The following is a 12954-nucleotide window of genomic DNA, read 5'->3' as shown; positions in this document are numbered from 1 at the left end:
AACGTTCATTTATTTTTGAGACAGAGAGAGAGAGAGCATGAACAGGGGAGGGTCAGAGAAAGAGGGAGACGCAGAATCTGAAACAGGCTCCAGGCTCCGAGCTGTCAGCACAGAGCCCGACGCGGGGCTCGAACCCACGGACCGCGAGATCATGACCTGAGCCGAAGTCGGCCGCTTAACCGACTGAGCCACCCAGGCGCCCCACAGCCCGGATTCTTAAATGCTAGGCCTGCTGCCTCTCACTCTTAATCATTCTTTTTTTTTTTTAAATGTTTTCATTTTAATTTATTTTTGAGAGTTGAGCCAAAGCCCGAAGCTCAACTGACTGAGCCACCGAGGCACGCCTCACTCTTCATCATTCTTATAGACTATTACCGGTTTTGTATTAGAAAGCCTGTGTCTCCCAAGAATTTGGGGAGTCTTTAAATTCTAGTTCGTTCTCAGATTAAAATGGTAATAGCAAATGGACTCACCTCTTTACTGAAGTCTTCCCTGATCCCTAAGCCAAAGATATTGAGAAAGCTCTGACGGTTTATTACCCGTGTTCAAGAATCTAGTCGTTGATTCACTAGGGAAGAAGACTGGCAACTCTTACCATCATACTTGTCCACAGCGGTGTCTGTGACTGGCAAGTGACATTCATAAGGTCAAATTTCCACTCTTTCTATCAGTCATCACTCACAATAGAAGGGCTACCCTTGGGTGCCCTTGCATTTTAACGAGCCAGTGGCGTTTGCGTAAAGAATGAATGGTTTGAGGAACACGACCTTGCGTCCTTGGGTTGACTCCTGCCAAAGGTGCTGCCCGGCTGAGGGCTCACGTGCTGCTCATGATGCCCTACGGCAGGTCAGTTTCTTCTCGGAGAAAGAGAGAGAGAGAAAGCACAGTCCCCTCCACCAAGGTGAGGGCTACAGCTCTGTTTAGAGAGGACACCCTTTTTTCTGATTTACCCACTCAGATGGTTCCTTTTTGCATGTATACAAACACCTCGGATGAGCTAGCTGTGATCCTGAGTAGTTTTTAAACATCTCAGAATTCCATAAGGGCCCCATGTGAGAACTCAGGAGATTTGTCTTTCTACATGGAATCAGAACCGAATAGGAAAAAATAGAACAGATGACATTGGACACGTTATTCATCAATCTTTAAGTCAGTTCTATTAGTGTGTCTCAAAAAGTGTTCTTACTGAGATGGTAGGACCTGATTTCAATTTACATTCATAATAGAAGACACAATGGCATGCACCCAAAACGGAGAGTAAATAGCCAAAAGACTAGAGTGACTAAAATGCCTTTTATCAATGACTCGATCATGGTGGGTGAAAGGAAACAATTGTTGAATGGGCAGGTGAACAAATGAGCAATTGAAAAAAAAAAAGAGTAACGGAAGGGTTTAAATATTACGAGAAATTATAGGTTAGTTTGTAGAATCTCGGTTCTTTGGAAGTTTGGGGTTTTTTTATTTCATTGATTCAAAAAAGATTAATGGAACCCCTAACCCGTGCCAGGCACTGTCTAGCCCTTGGAAATTGAATGATAAATGAGGACAGGTAATGAGGCCTCGGTCCCCCACGCAGCTGACATCAGAGTTGGGGGGCGGTTGTGGTGTGTTGGTGGTAATAAGATCCTGCGGGGGGAGAAAAACTGAACTGGAATTCAAGCTGCGGGCTGTGTAGAGAAATAGCAGAGCCTTCGGCTGCAGTGGGTAAGGGAGGCCCCTATGGAGGGCTCACACAGCCATGAAGGGAGAAGAGAAAGCAGCCTTTCTGAATCAGAAGGTGGAAAGTGGAGGTGGGACAACCAGCAGAGGGCAGAAGCAGGGAACAGAGGCTCTGAGGCTCGAGCTGGAAGGACCCGCCTGGGGAGGAGCGCGGCTGGTCCAGGACACTGGAAGGAGGCCAGTGGGGAGCACGGTGAATGAGGGAGAGGCATGGGGGCTGAGGTCAGAGTCACAGGCAGGTAAACGGAATAGGATCTTCAGGGTAGGGAGACCAGCAGCTCCAACAACTCGATACTCCTAAAATCAGTATCAAAAAGTCTGTCACCCTTGATGTCACTCAATTTATTACCATCACAACAGTCTGTCAAGGCCAGTGTTCAAGTTCTCAAAGTTGGTCTTTAGTCTGTAGTTGTAGAACCAGGTTGCGGATGAAATTCAACCTGTCCGATTCACCATCCAAACCACCTGTATCCTGAAGAGACTTGCTTCCTGGGTGTGGGGGCCATGTTCACATACTCAAATGTGAAAAGAAAAAAAAAAGGAAAAGAGAGAAAGAGAAAGCAAGTTAATGGCTACCGTATTTTTAATATAATCTTGTATTTCAGTATTACTTTACCTATTTCACTCTCCTTCTGAAAATGAATATATCCTACAAAACCAATCACATAGTCCACCAGGAAAAATAGTTTCATTTTTTTCCCCTAGAACAATGTTTTATACACCAAGCCCATGGACCTGCTTTTTTTTCTTTTTTTCTTTTTTTTGGTCCAGTTTTCTTCCTTTATTTTTTTTTCCTGTTCACTGTATTGTCGAATGAGGTCACGAGAAAAAAAAATCATTAATATCTGTCAACTTCCTTTATAACCTTAAGAAAAAATCTTTGTATGATATCACACAGACAGATTTTCAATTTCCTCGTGTAATAAACAGCTGCTTTAGGATTTGGGTGTAATTTAAAGGTTTAAAAAAAAAATCACATTGAGATTGATGAATAAATCAGTTGTGAAGACAAAAACATTGATGCCTGTTGAAAATACCTCTCCAGACAGGCAGGAAATGAAATTAGTTCCCAGTAAAGTGTGGATATGAGGATCACTGTTCGGTTGTGCTACAGGCTTTTTAGGACTTGCTTTGGTAGAACAACAAAACCACTAGGGCTACAGAAATCTAATTAAAGAGCAAATGTCCCTTCTGACATCAAATCAATCTTTATCACGTTTTCTATTTTTATTTCAATCTGGCACCAGAAAATGAAATTTACAATTCCAGGCATGCTACAAAACAGTTGGTGATTTTTCTCTTGAGCATTAAAATGCAAAATATTCAGCCTTGTTTAATTAGGCCGCTAAGCAAACATTTTCCAAAAATGTGTATCATCATTGTTGTCTCATATTTACATCAATAGTAAAAACATACTTAGCTCTAGGTTCAACTTCAGCATCTCTCTATATAGTGTTCAGAAGAATGTTTCATTTTCCAAATCGAAAGCAAGTAAAAGAATGTTACTCCAGGCTCTGCCTGTATTGTTCTTGATCCTTGCTCGTTTTGATATTACTGATCTTCTTAAATTGAGGCATGGAGGTTGGCTGACTTTGAAATCTTTGAACTTCGTAGATAACACCTAATTTGGGTTTTATAACCTGAAGTTACCCATTTAATCTTAAACTAATAGCCCGAGGAGTAGCGTTCTCCTCATATTCTCTCACCCAACCTTGAAGAACCATTCTCATTGGATGGGAATAAAGCAGTGGTGATTTCTGTATTTGATTGTGTTGGCTTAGGTGGAAGGCAGTTGGCTTGTTTCTGTGTTTTGCTCTCTCGTTATGTTTCCATACCTTCAACTAACTCGAGATATTTTCAACTGCTCTTTTTTTGACACGTGTTTACTTTTAGGTTACGTTTTATCGGTTGTGTCAAAATCCAGTATGGAGAACTTTACATTAAAATGGTAGGAAAGCCCCTGGCATTTACACATTTATACACCCCCGTGCCTTCCCGATGGTGGCCTGTGTTAAATTTTATTTACTGGAAAAGATGATTTACTGAGCCACTACTACAGAGTAGGCCCTGAGAATATCCAGTAAGCAGGGAAAACACCCTCTGATCCCAAGTCCCCATGGGCAGAGCCCTTAGGACAGGGGCTAAAATGGAAGTCAACACAAGGCTCCTCTCTCTAGGAGCTTTGTCCTGCTGTTTGCCCCGTATCATACTAGACACTAAGGAAAGAAGTCAAGAAAGCTGGACGGTCACCCCCATAAAGACAAGATTCTATGACCATAATGCAGTGAATACATTTAATCAAAGCCAGTGGGACTCCTCATGTGAGAGATACAGCACTGTCTGGACAAAGAAAGGAAATCAGCCTGGGAAGGACTGGAGACACAAACATCCAGTTATACCTCTTAACTTTTCACCTTCCTATTTTAGAAAATGTTGATAGCTTTGAGCTGCAGGTGGTGTCTACACAAACATACTTATTGTCCACAAACCAGTTGTTAAATGAGAAAATACTCTGTTCCTTTTAGTCCGTGTGAGGTCGAGTAGTCAGGCTGGCTGAATTCTCTGCTTTTTTAATGGTGTGCCTCTAATCATCCAAAGGTTTGTCTTTCATCTACGACTGTGGTGGGAGTTGGTGTGGACATTGGCTTGAAGTCTTTATCATTGGAATGGAAAATAAATTAATATCTTAAAACCAAAATGGAGAATTGAAGACATTTGATAATAGGTACTTGGAGTGTTTACCCGAGACACTGAAACATGAATCAAGGTCTAAGGAAATATCCTTAGTTAAAAATCAATCCTCTGATCATTCTGCTGAGTTTAAAAAAAAAAACAAAACAGTAAAAACTCAATATTATGCCTTGCAAATCTCCCTGCAAGTAAATAGGGAGTGATTCATTTTTAAATCTCTTGATTTTTCAGTGGTTAAAAACCATGCATGATATCTGCAGCAGAAAGAGACAACCACGAGATTAATTAAGTTGCTTTTTTGGTCATTTCCAGCAAAGCTTGCTTATGCTGCTCTTGAATTCACCAGATAAGCTAAAAATAAATCTTCGTGTATAATGCTTTTTGTTTACCAGATATAGCTATATACTTCAGAGAGTCTGTCCTTGAATTTTTAGTAGCTTCGCAAGGATTAAAAGTCAACACTTCACCATACCAGTGTATTAAGAAGAATCTTCCTGAAGTCGATTATTATTTGGCAGCTAATAGACTTTTCAATTAAAAAATATTTGCTCTGTCTTACACTTTTCCTTCTCTGTGTTTTCCATGGCAAGTTGCTTTGAATCTCTTTCCTCATATTAGTCCAACAACTGTTAAAAAGCTTTGGTTGAAATTTTTTAGCTGAGAAAGAAGCACAAATAAAAGAAGCAGCAGATGGTCCCTTTGTGACTGAATGAAGAAAACGGGTTTTGAGAACAATATGTGAATAGGTGTAGTCTAATAAAACACTCAGCCACCTGCTGCCTGAATCCTTCAAAAGAGATTCTGTTGCATATTCTGGGGATTAACTATTAATGTATCCTTAGGTTTGATAGAAAACATAAACCGAGGGACCCTTTTGCTTTGTGTTGATTGAGTTGGCTTCCCCATATTTTAAATTGTTCCTCAATTCAATTTATCTGCTCAAGAGTGTGATTAAAGGTTTTCTAACACGTGGTTAAATGAAGGAAAGGTAAGAAGAATAGGGTTGTGGGCACTTCTTTTCTACCTTTGTTTTAATTTTTCTGGGCCCTCTGGATACGTTTGCCCTTGCAAAGACACCAGCAAGAAGGCCCTAGTGTGTTTGCAAACAATGGATAAATATTTACGGCCTCCTCTTCTTAACAAGGCACTTTGATCCTTATTTGTGGACTTGCTTTCCCTTTCAGGGATTTACTCTTCAACCCGACTATCAGACTATAATCAATCCTACATCCACAGCTGCACAAGTGGTCACCCAAGCAATGGAGTACGTGCGTTCTGGGTGCAGAAACCCTCCCGCCCAGCCGGTGGACTGGAATAACGACTACTGCAGTAGTGGGTAAGTGGCGGGTCATCGCCACCTGCTGGTGGACAGCTCTCATAGCATGCTTGGTGTCCCCTGCTCCCGAGTAGAGGGCAAGAGCCGTCTTTCTTCTTCCCGCTTTCTAAAAGATGATCTGGCTCTCTCCCACTCTAACCAGATCATCTTTTAGAAAGCGGGAAGAAGAAAGATGGCTTAAAAACTGAGATCCCTGTTCCGTTTAACTGTATGCTTTCCCAGGGCCCAGCCCCATCCCTCAAGCTAGAACAGACAGACGAACCTCCCCCACGGTCGCCCGTAGCACTAGCCTTCCAACAAGACACGGCGTGTCTGTTCTCTCTTCACACAGGGGCATGCAGAGGGACAAAGCGCTGTACCTCACCTGAAAGTCTGAACACCTCTTCTTTCCGCTGAGGAATTCAGGGAAGTCTCTTCACCGTGGATTGCTTTGTACAGTCAAGGCAGTTCTCCATTTTATTAGAAAATCCAAGTTGCTAAGCACTTAGGACCATTTGAGCTTGTGGGTCACCCACTCTGGAAGAAATAGTCATGCTTCTTTCTTATTTTTTTAATCCCTTCTGGACATTGTTTTTCTTCTTCCCTGAAGGAAATTTGGACCATTCAGATTTTATGTTGGTTTTTTGCTGTGAAGTGCTACGCTATAGTAACTGCCTTAGCAACTGTAGATGTCTCGGGTAAAAAGTCCTGGATTTTCCATTGGTTTTCATAATGGGTGTTTATATGAAACTACTAAAGACTTTTTAAATGGCTTGATGTAGCAATCATAGCAAGTTTGTAAATAGCATCTATGTCACACTCTCCTAGAGTATAAAATGTGAATGTTTTTGTAGCTAAATTGTACTTTGAAACTGGCTCCTTCCAGTTGATTAATTTCACAATAGGGGTTAAATTGGCAAACATTCATATTTTTACTTCATTTTTAAAACAACTAATAGTTCTATATTTTCAAAATATTTGAAAAAAAAAAACGTATTCCCAAATGATTTTAATTTAAAAACAAATTGGCTTTGTCTCATTGACCAGACAAAAAGAAACTAGTGTTAAGGGAAACGCGAACACATTTATTTTGTACTGCAGAAAAATTGCTTTTTTGTATCACTTTTTGTGTAATGGTTAGTAAATGTCATTTAAGTCCTTTTATGTATAAAACTGCCAAATGCTTACCTGGTATTTTATTAGATGCAGAAACAGATTGGAAACAGCTAAATTATAACCTTTACATATGGCTCTGTATTATTGTTTCTTCATACTGTGTCTGTATTTAATCTTTTTTTATGGAACCTGTTGCGCCTATTTATGAAATAATAAATATAGGTGTTTGTAAGTAAATTTGTTAGTATTCGAAAGAGGTTTCTTTGATGTTTTAACTTTTGCTGGCAAAAAAAAAAAATTCACGCTTGGTGTGAATACTTTATTATTTAGTTTTTACAGTGACATGAATAAAAGCAAACCTACTTTTCATTTTAGCAGCAAATTAAAGTCACCCATCCTTATTTCTACATTTCTTTGGTTGATGCAAACAGAAAAACTGATATTTAAGAACTTCCTTTCTTCGTACGCTATAACAGAGAATTGCCCCAAACGTCACACAAACTCCAAGACTAAACAGATGGGTTCTCTCTCCGAAAAGGGTTGCTTCTTGGTTCTCAGCTGGTTTTAGTCAATTCTGTAAATGCCCCTCCTCCAAAAAAAAAAAAAAAAAAAAACAAACACCTGCAGTCCAATCAACTAAAATTCCTCAACCTGCATGCTTCTCACAAGATCCAGAAAACACTTAGGAATTAACGCAAGGATGGGAGGAAGGACGGGGGAAGCATACTGTCAGGAATATGTCTACAAATGAAAGGTGAGTAACCAGAAAGCAAAAAAGAAAAGGGAAGCATTCCAAATTTGAAAGCTATTGCTCGAAATGGAGATACTTGTTGTCTGTCCTGCCTCCCCACGCTAACTTCTGTTTCCTGAATTCCTGAGTCTTCCCAGAGTATTCTGAGGGTACTAGAGATTTGCTAGGGAACCAAAAGAGCTAGCCAGTCACCCCCCGACAGGGGATTGCTTTAAGAAAGCTAGTCTGGTTGGAAATCAAGAGGATGGCTGGGGCGTCTTTCATGGAATGTGTGAAATTAACTTAGCACCTTAACGAAATACAAATAGATGCATTGTGTAACCCAGTCAGAATGAAAACGCCAAAAGGTATGCTTGCTTTGGAATGATTTTAGGCATTGTACAACCTTGAATCACTTGAGCATGTAATAACTAATAAATAATGCAGATCCAATGTGATTATTAAAATGACTGTAGCCGAGAGCTCTAATTTTCCTGTCTTGAAACTGTATAAGGACTCATGTGATTAAGTTCACAGTTTATTGTTTGTCTGTTTAGTATTTTAGAAATATACCAGCACTACTAATTACCTAATGTCTTTTATTTATTATATTATGATAAAGTAAAATTTTCACTTGCATTGTCTAAACCAAGAAGGTGATTATCAGGATAAGAACCACCACCTTTTGACTTTGTCAGGCAGTCTGTACAGAGAAGTACAATGTTGTTTACAACTTTTCTAGAGCAGGTGTGCAACCAGGGTAGAGAGAGTGTTAAAACTCAATACCAAAAAAAAAAAAGGAAAAAAAAATGTAAATAAAAGAAAATACATCATAAATAAAAATTATTACCATGAGTGACCGTATTCTATCTGGATATCCATCAGTCTCTAAAGGACACCCAGTCAGATGACAAATCCCAAGAAAAATTTCATGGCAGGAGTGATGAGGCGCAGTAGGGATTAACGCCTGCCGGGCCACAGATGTTCTTTCTGGAAGCACTGAGAATGCCCTCTCATCCACCTGAGCGCTCGTACTGTCAGGTGTTGCTTGAGAAACCTCCACCTCTCTGGGTGGCTCAGTCGATTAAGCGGTTGAGCATCCGACTTCGGCTCAGTTCACGATGATCTCCTGGTTTGTGAGTTCGAGCCCTGCATCCGGCTGTCTGCTGTCAGTGCAAAGCTGGCTTCAGATTCTCTGTTCCCCTCTCTCTCTGTCCCTTCCCCGCTCGTGTGCTCTCTCTCTCAAAAATAAATAAGCTTAAAAAAAAAAAAAAAGAAAAGAAACCTCCACGTCTAAGGAAGCCGGCATTCAGCCTGGGCACAACATCTTGTAGCTTGTGACTCAAAGGGACAGTGATGGTATACACCGAGTCCCCGCCATGGCGCTTCGCAGGGTTCCTGGACCTCAAAAAAAGTCATTCTGGGAAATGCAGCACTGCTACTGAACCCGTAGTATCTTTACCAAAATACCAAAGTCAAAATTATAACGAATTAGAAAAGAAAAAACAAAGTGCCCCGGTGGTTAAGAGAGGGTTAACCTGTGTCTGTAGCATACACAGGAAAGAATCCTTCAAAATCCCAATTCCCGGGGCGCCTGGGTGGCTCAGTCGGTTAAGCCTCCGACTTCGGCTCAGGTCACGATCTCGCGGTCCGTGAGTTCGAGCCCCGCGTGGGGCTCTGTGCTGACAGCTCGGAGCCTGGAGCCTGTTTCGGATTCTGTGTCTCCCTCTGTCTCTCTGCCCCTCCCCCATTCATGCTCTGTCTCTCTCTGTCTCAAAAATAAATAAACGTTTAAAAAAATTTTAAAAAAAACAAAATCCCAATTCCCATGTCCAGTGGAGAATGGAAAACTGGTCAACTAACGACTTCAAATTAGGGAACATGGCTACGAATGAAAGTTGGTCTCTGTGATTGTTTTCACCTGTTGCTTAAAGGGACCAAACCCATTGGAAAAAGGGCACGAGCGTCCACGGGGAGCCTTGGCTGCAGGGAACAGTGTGTCCTGGCTGGATTCATTACTAGGATTTGTTTTTTTAATTTATAAATTCAAAATTAAAAATCAGCACATCAGCAGCCAGTCTCCTTCTTCCCATGGAGCTTTCACCTTTTGCCAAAGAGTTGCCCTACTCACTCGAAAAGACAAATTGATTGAGTCGTGTGAAATTGTCAATATTTGACCCTTTACCTCTAAAAAATAGCAATTGCGAATGGTTCCACCCAATGTGTTTCAGACCTGAAGATGATGGGGTTGGGGCTACAAAATTAGATACAATGTCACACGAAATCAGCAGTTCTTTACAAAGTCCCAGGGGCAGGTACTCAGAGAAGTAATCACTTACGAGTGTTTACAAAGTGCCCCACTTCAGAGCAGTCACAGCTACATTAAATTAAGAATATTTTAAATTACCAGATCCCAGTAAATCCCAATAAACATCCTCCAAGTTTTTGTTACACACAGATGTTCTTTTAATGTTTATTTGTGGAAAGGGAATCAGGTCTTCACTTTGTCACTCCGTTCACATTTCTCATTTTAAGGTAACAACAGAAACACAGAAATTCATCTCTTTTGCTGGTGACTGAACATTGAAGTAAGGGCAAGGCAAGATACAGAATTTACATCCTAAGTTTAACCCCCAAATGCTTATTGTACTGAGTCACCTGATGGGTGAATTCATGAGTCAGTCACCCCACAGTACAAGCTTCTCCTTGTTTTCCTACAATAGAGTAACCTCCTAACTTCCAAAGCAACTTGGAATGCCATAGCACATAGTAGGTGCACAATAAATGCAATGGCATGTGGAGAGATGAGTGAAACATCGCAGATTGTCCTCAACAGGGCTTGTGTGATGTTTACTTGATGATTTAAGAGCTCTTTAAATATAGAAGGGCATGAGATATTGCAGACAAGCATTAGGAGTGATGGAGAATGGAAAATTTTCATGAAGAAATCTAAGCTTACAAAGAGAAAGAGTTGTGCCATTTTTTTGCGGGGGAGGGGGAAGGGGTCTACATTATCAAGCAAGAGTTTCTAGTTGCAAAAGTAAAAAAAGACACACTAGTCACATCGAAAAAAACAGAAGCAAAGGAGAGAAAAGGTGCTGGACAAGGAGGAGTGTGGAATGCAGGGGAGAAGTTTCAGGAGACAGGGGTATGGAATGCTAAATTAAAACATCGATGCACAGTATGCTGAACTTTCTTTTTCTGATTGCCAAGTGCTAGTATGACTTGATGAAATAAGTAAAGGACCGTATTTCCTGGACTCTGCCTAAATTGTGCCAGGCTCAGAAGAAATGGTCCTAGCTTTTTTAAGACTCAAGAGAAGACATGGAACCAGGCACCATCACGGATCAGCCTTCCCCAACCAAAAAGTTTCCGAATCCTTACCCAAGACTGTTGCTTCGAGAAGGGGCATGGGGTGCGGGTGGGGGTAGGGGGGCTTCCTGGCATCATCACTCTCAAGAGAGGAAGGAGGGAGGGAGAGTCTCCCCGAACCAACATGCACACACTTCGCGATACACGTGCATACAGAGACACTAGACTTTGCCTTCCCATCTCTGACTTAGTCAACATGTTCCCACGTGGACCCAGGAACAGATCACACTGTTACCTGTCAACTGCAGAGCTAAGAAGCGAAGATGGAGTTCTTGTTCTGGGGCCAGGAGACAACAGACGACCCGGTCGTGTTACGGTTCCTCGCTGGCCACGGTGGTGCCTCCTTAAAGGAGCCCACCAGCCTGAATCCTATGACTGTCAATGATTTCACATTTTATTAAAAGCTTGCTAGCGAAGACATCCGAAAAGGAAATTTCATTCACACTGACCTGAGGCCAGGAAAAAAAAAAAAAATACAAAAAACACAGTGACTGAAAAATAAAGTGGAAGGACTTATTCTACAGAAGAAGAAGAAGAAGAAGAAGAAGAAGAAGAAGAAGAAGAAATCCTTCTACAGAAAGACTACAACCCAAACTACAGTATTTTCAAGGCCGCAGAGTCCCTGTTTGACAATCGTGTGTTTACAACGAGCCTAAGCATAATTGCTCTGATGGGCTGTCAGGGAAAAGATTAATTTGGCAAAGATTAGTATTGACTCGCTGTTTATTAAGGCTTTTAAACAGCTGTATCTGGCAGCATTCCTGTAAGTGCCTGTCATATCTGAAAATCAGCCTCACACCCTGGTGCTCGCCAGCTGTTACTAAACAATCTTCCACCACTTTGAATGTCTTTCTCTAGGCCAAACAGCAAGAGCAAACTATTGCCAAATTAGCCCTTTTCTCCTCCTGTCACTTTTTTTTTTTTTTCCTCTCTGAGGTGGGGGTGGGGAGCTTCTGAACGCTGAAATGTCAGCTCGTGGCCGATGGCTTAGCTGATAAGAGTTGCCGGAAGTCAGTAGGTGGTTTGGGTGCAAGATGAATCCACTCCCCACATGGAGAGTGGTAGCGCTGTGAGTCACCTCACGCAGACAACAAAACCACAGCCTGCAACTGTTACAAGGCAAAAGGTTTTAAAGACAGTTAGAAAGGGGGCGGCCAGAGGTTCGGGGCCCTCAGATTTCCAAAACGAATGTTTGGTCTCCTCAGGCCGGCGCTTGCCCAAATCCGGAGCAGAGCCCGCCGGGGGGGGGGGGGGGGGGGGGGGACCCTCGGGGAAAGTTCGGGAGCTGCCTTTGGTCTTTATCATGGGGACTGAGGTTGCTCCCTAGCACTCCGAAAGTGCTAGGAGGTGCTAAGAGGACCAGTCACTTGGTAAAACATGCACCTCGCGTTTTGATTCAGTGGAAACCTGTAGAGTAAGACGGGTTCGGATGTTTTGAAGTATGGAAAAAAAAAGGGGGGGGGTGCAGATGGAGTTTTGCACTGGAATAAGACCTAGCAGTTTCAAATCCAAGTACAGTCATAAAGGCAGTGGAAAGAATGACATTCCAATGTAGTTAAACACCAGGCTATAAAGGCCCCAGTGTTATGGGGAAAGTCACATTAGTCTTTCCAAAAGGACTGCTTTTCCGAGGATTAATCTCAACCTGTTTGAGTTGCATCAGACTGAAATAAGCTGTCAGAGCAGCTGCAAAAGAATATTGTCATCTCTTCACCCACGCTGGCACTTTCTGTTACTCCGCGCGCGGTGGGGGGAGGGGAGGGAGTTGGCCTACGGGGCCAGGTTTTCTGGATGGGCATTGAAAGCAGGTGTCTGTCAACGTCCAACCTCCGAGTAACATTGTTTTGAAGTCCCGGCCGTGGATGCCGTCTGATGCTTGACGTGGGAACTGGGATCACACCCCGTGGAACTGGAAGGCGTAGACAAATGAACCGTACTGCTCAGCCCTGAGAGTAGGCCCTTCCTCCTCAGGCAGCCACGGTTCCTACTTCTTTCCCTGCACCATGATGGT

The 12954-nt window shown here is 42.1% G+C and overlaps 1 protein-coding gene across 1 annotated transcript in view; it reads left to right on the top strand.

The window, feature by feature from the left end:
* Nucleotides 1-8038, top strand: part of TOX (thymocyte selection associated high mobility group box) — a 306270-nt gene extending 298232 nt beyond the window's left edge. The window contains exons 8-9 of the mRNA XM_047073968.1: nucleotides 5595-5746; nucleotides 6078-8038. Of these exons, the coding sequence (XP_046929924.1) occupies nucleotides 5595-5746; nucleotides 6078-6114 (189 nt within the window). The 3' untranslated portion in view covers nucleotides 6115-8038. The remainder of the gene's footprint in view (nucleotides 1-5594; nucleotides 5747-6077) is intronic.
* Nucleotides 8039-12954: the final 4916 nt, after the last annotated feature.

Source organism: Lynx rufus, unplaced genomic scaffold (genome assembly GCF_022079265.1).
Source record: "Lynx rufus isolate CCGP_SWC_20201006 ecotype Redwood Valley unplaced genomic scaffold, mLynRuf1.p SCAF_12, whole genome shotgun sequence".
Taxonomy (NCBI): domain Eukaryota; kingdom Metazoa; phylum Chordata; class Mammalia; order Carnivora; family Felidae; genus Lynx; species Lynx rufus.
Note: the sequence above shows the minus strand (reverse complement) of the source record. Positions and strands in the feature narration are given on the sequence as shown.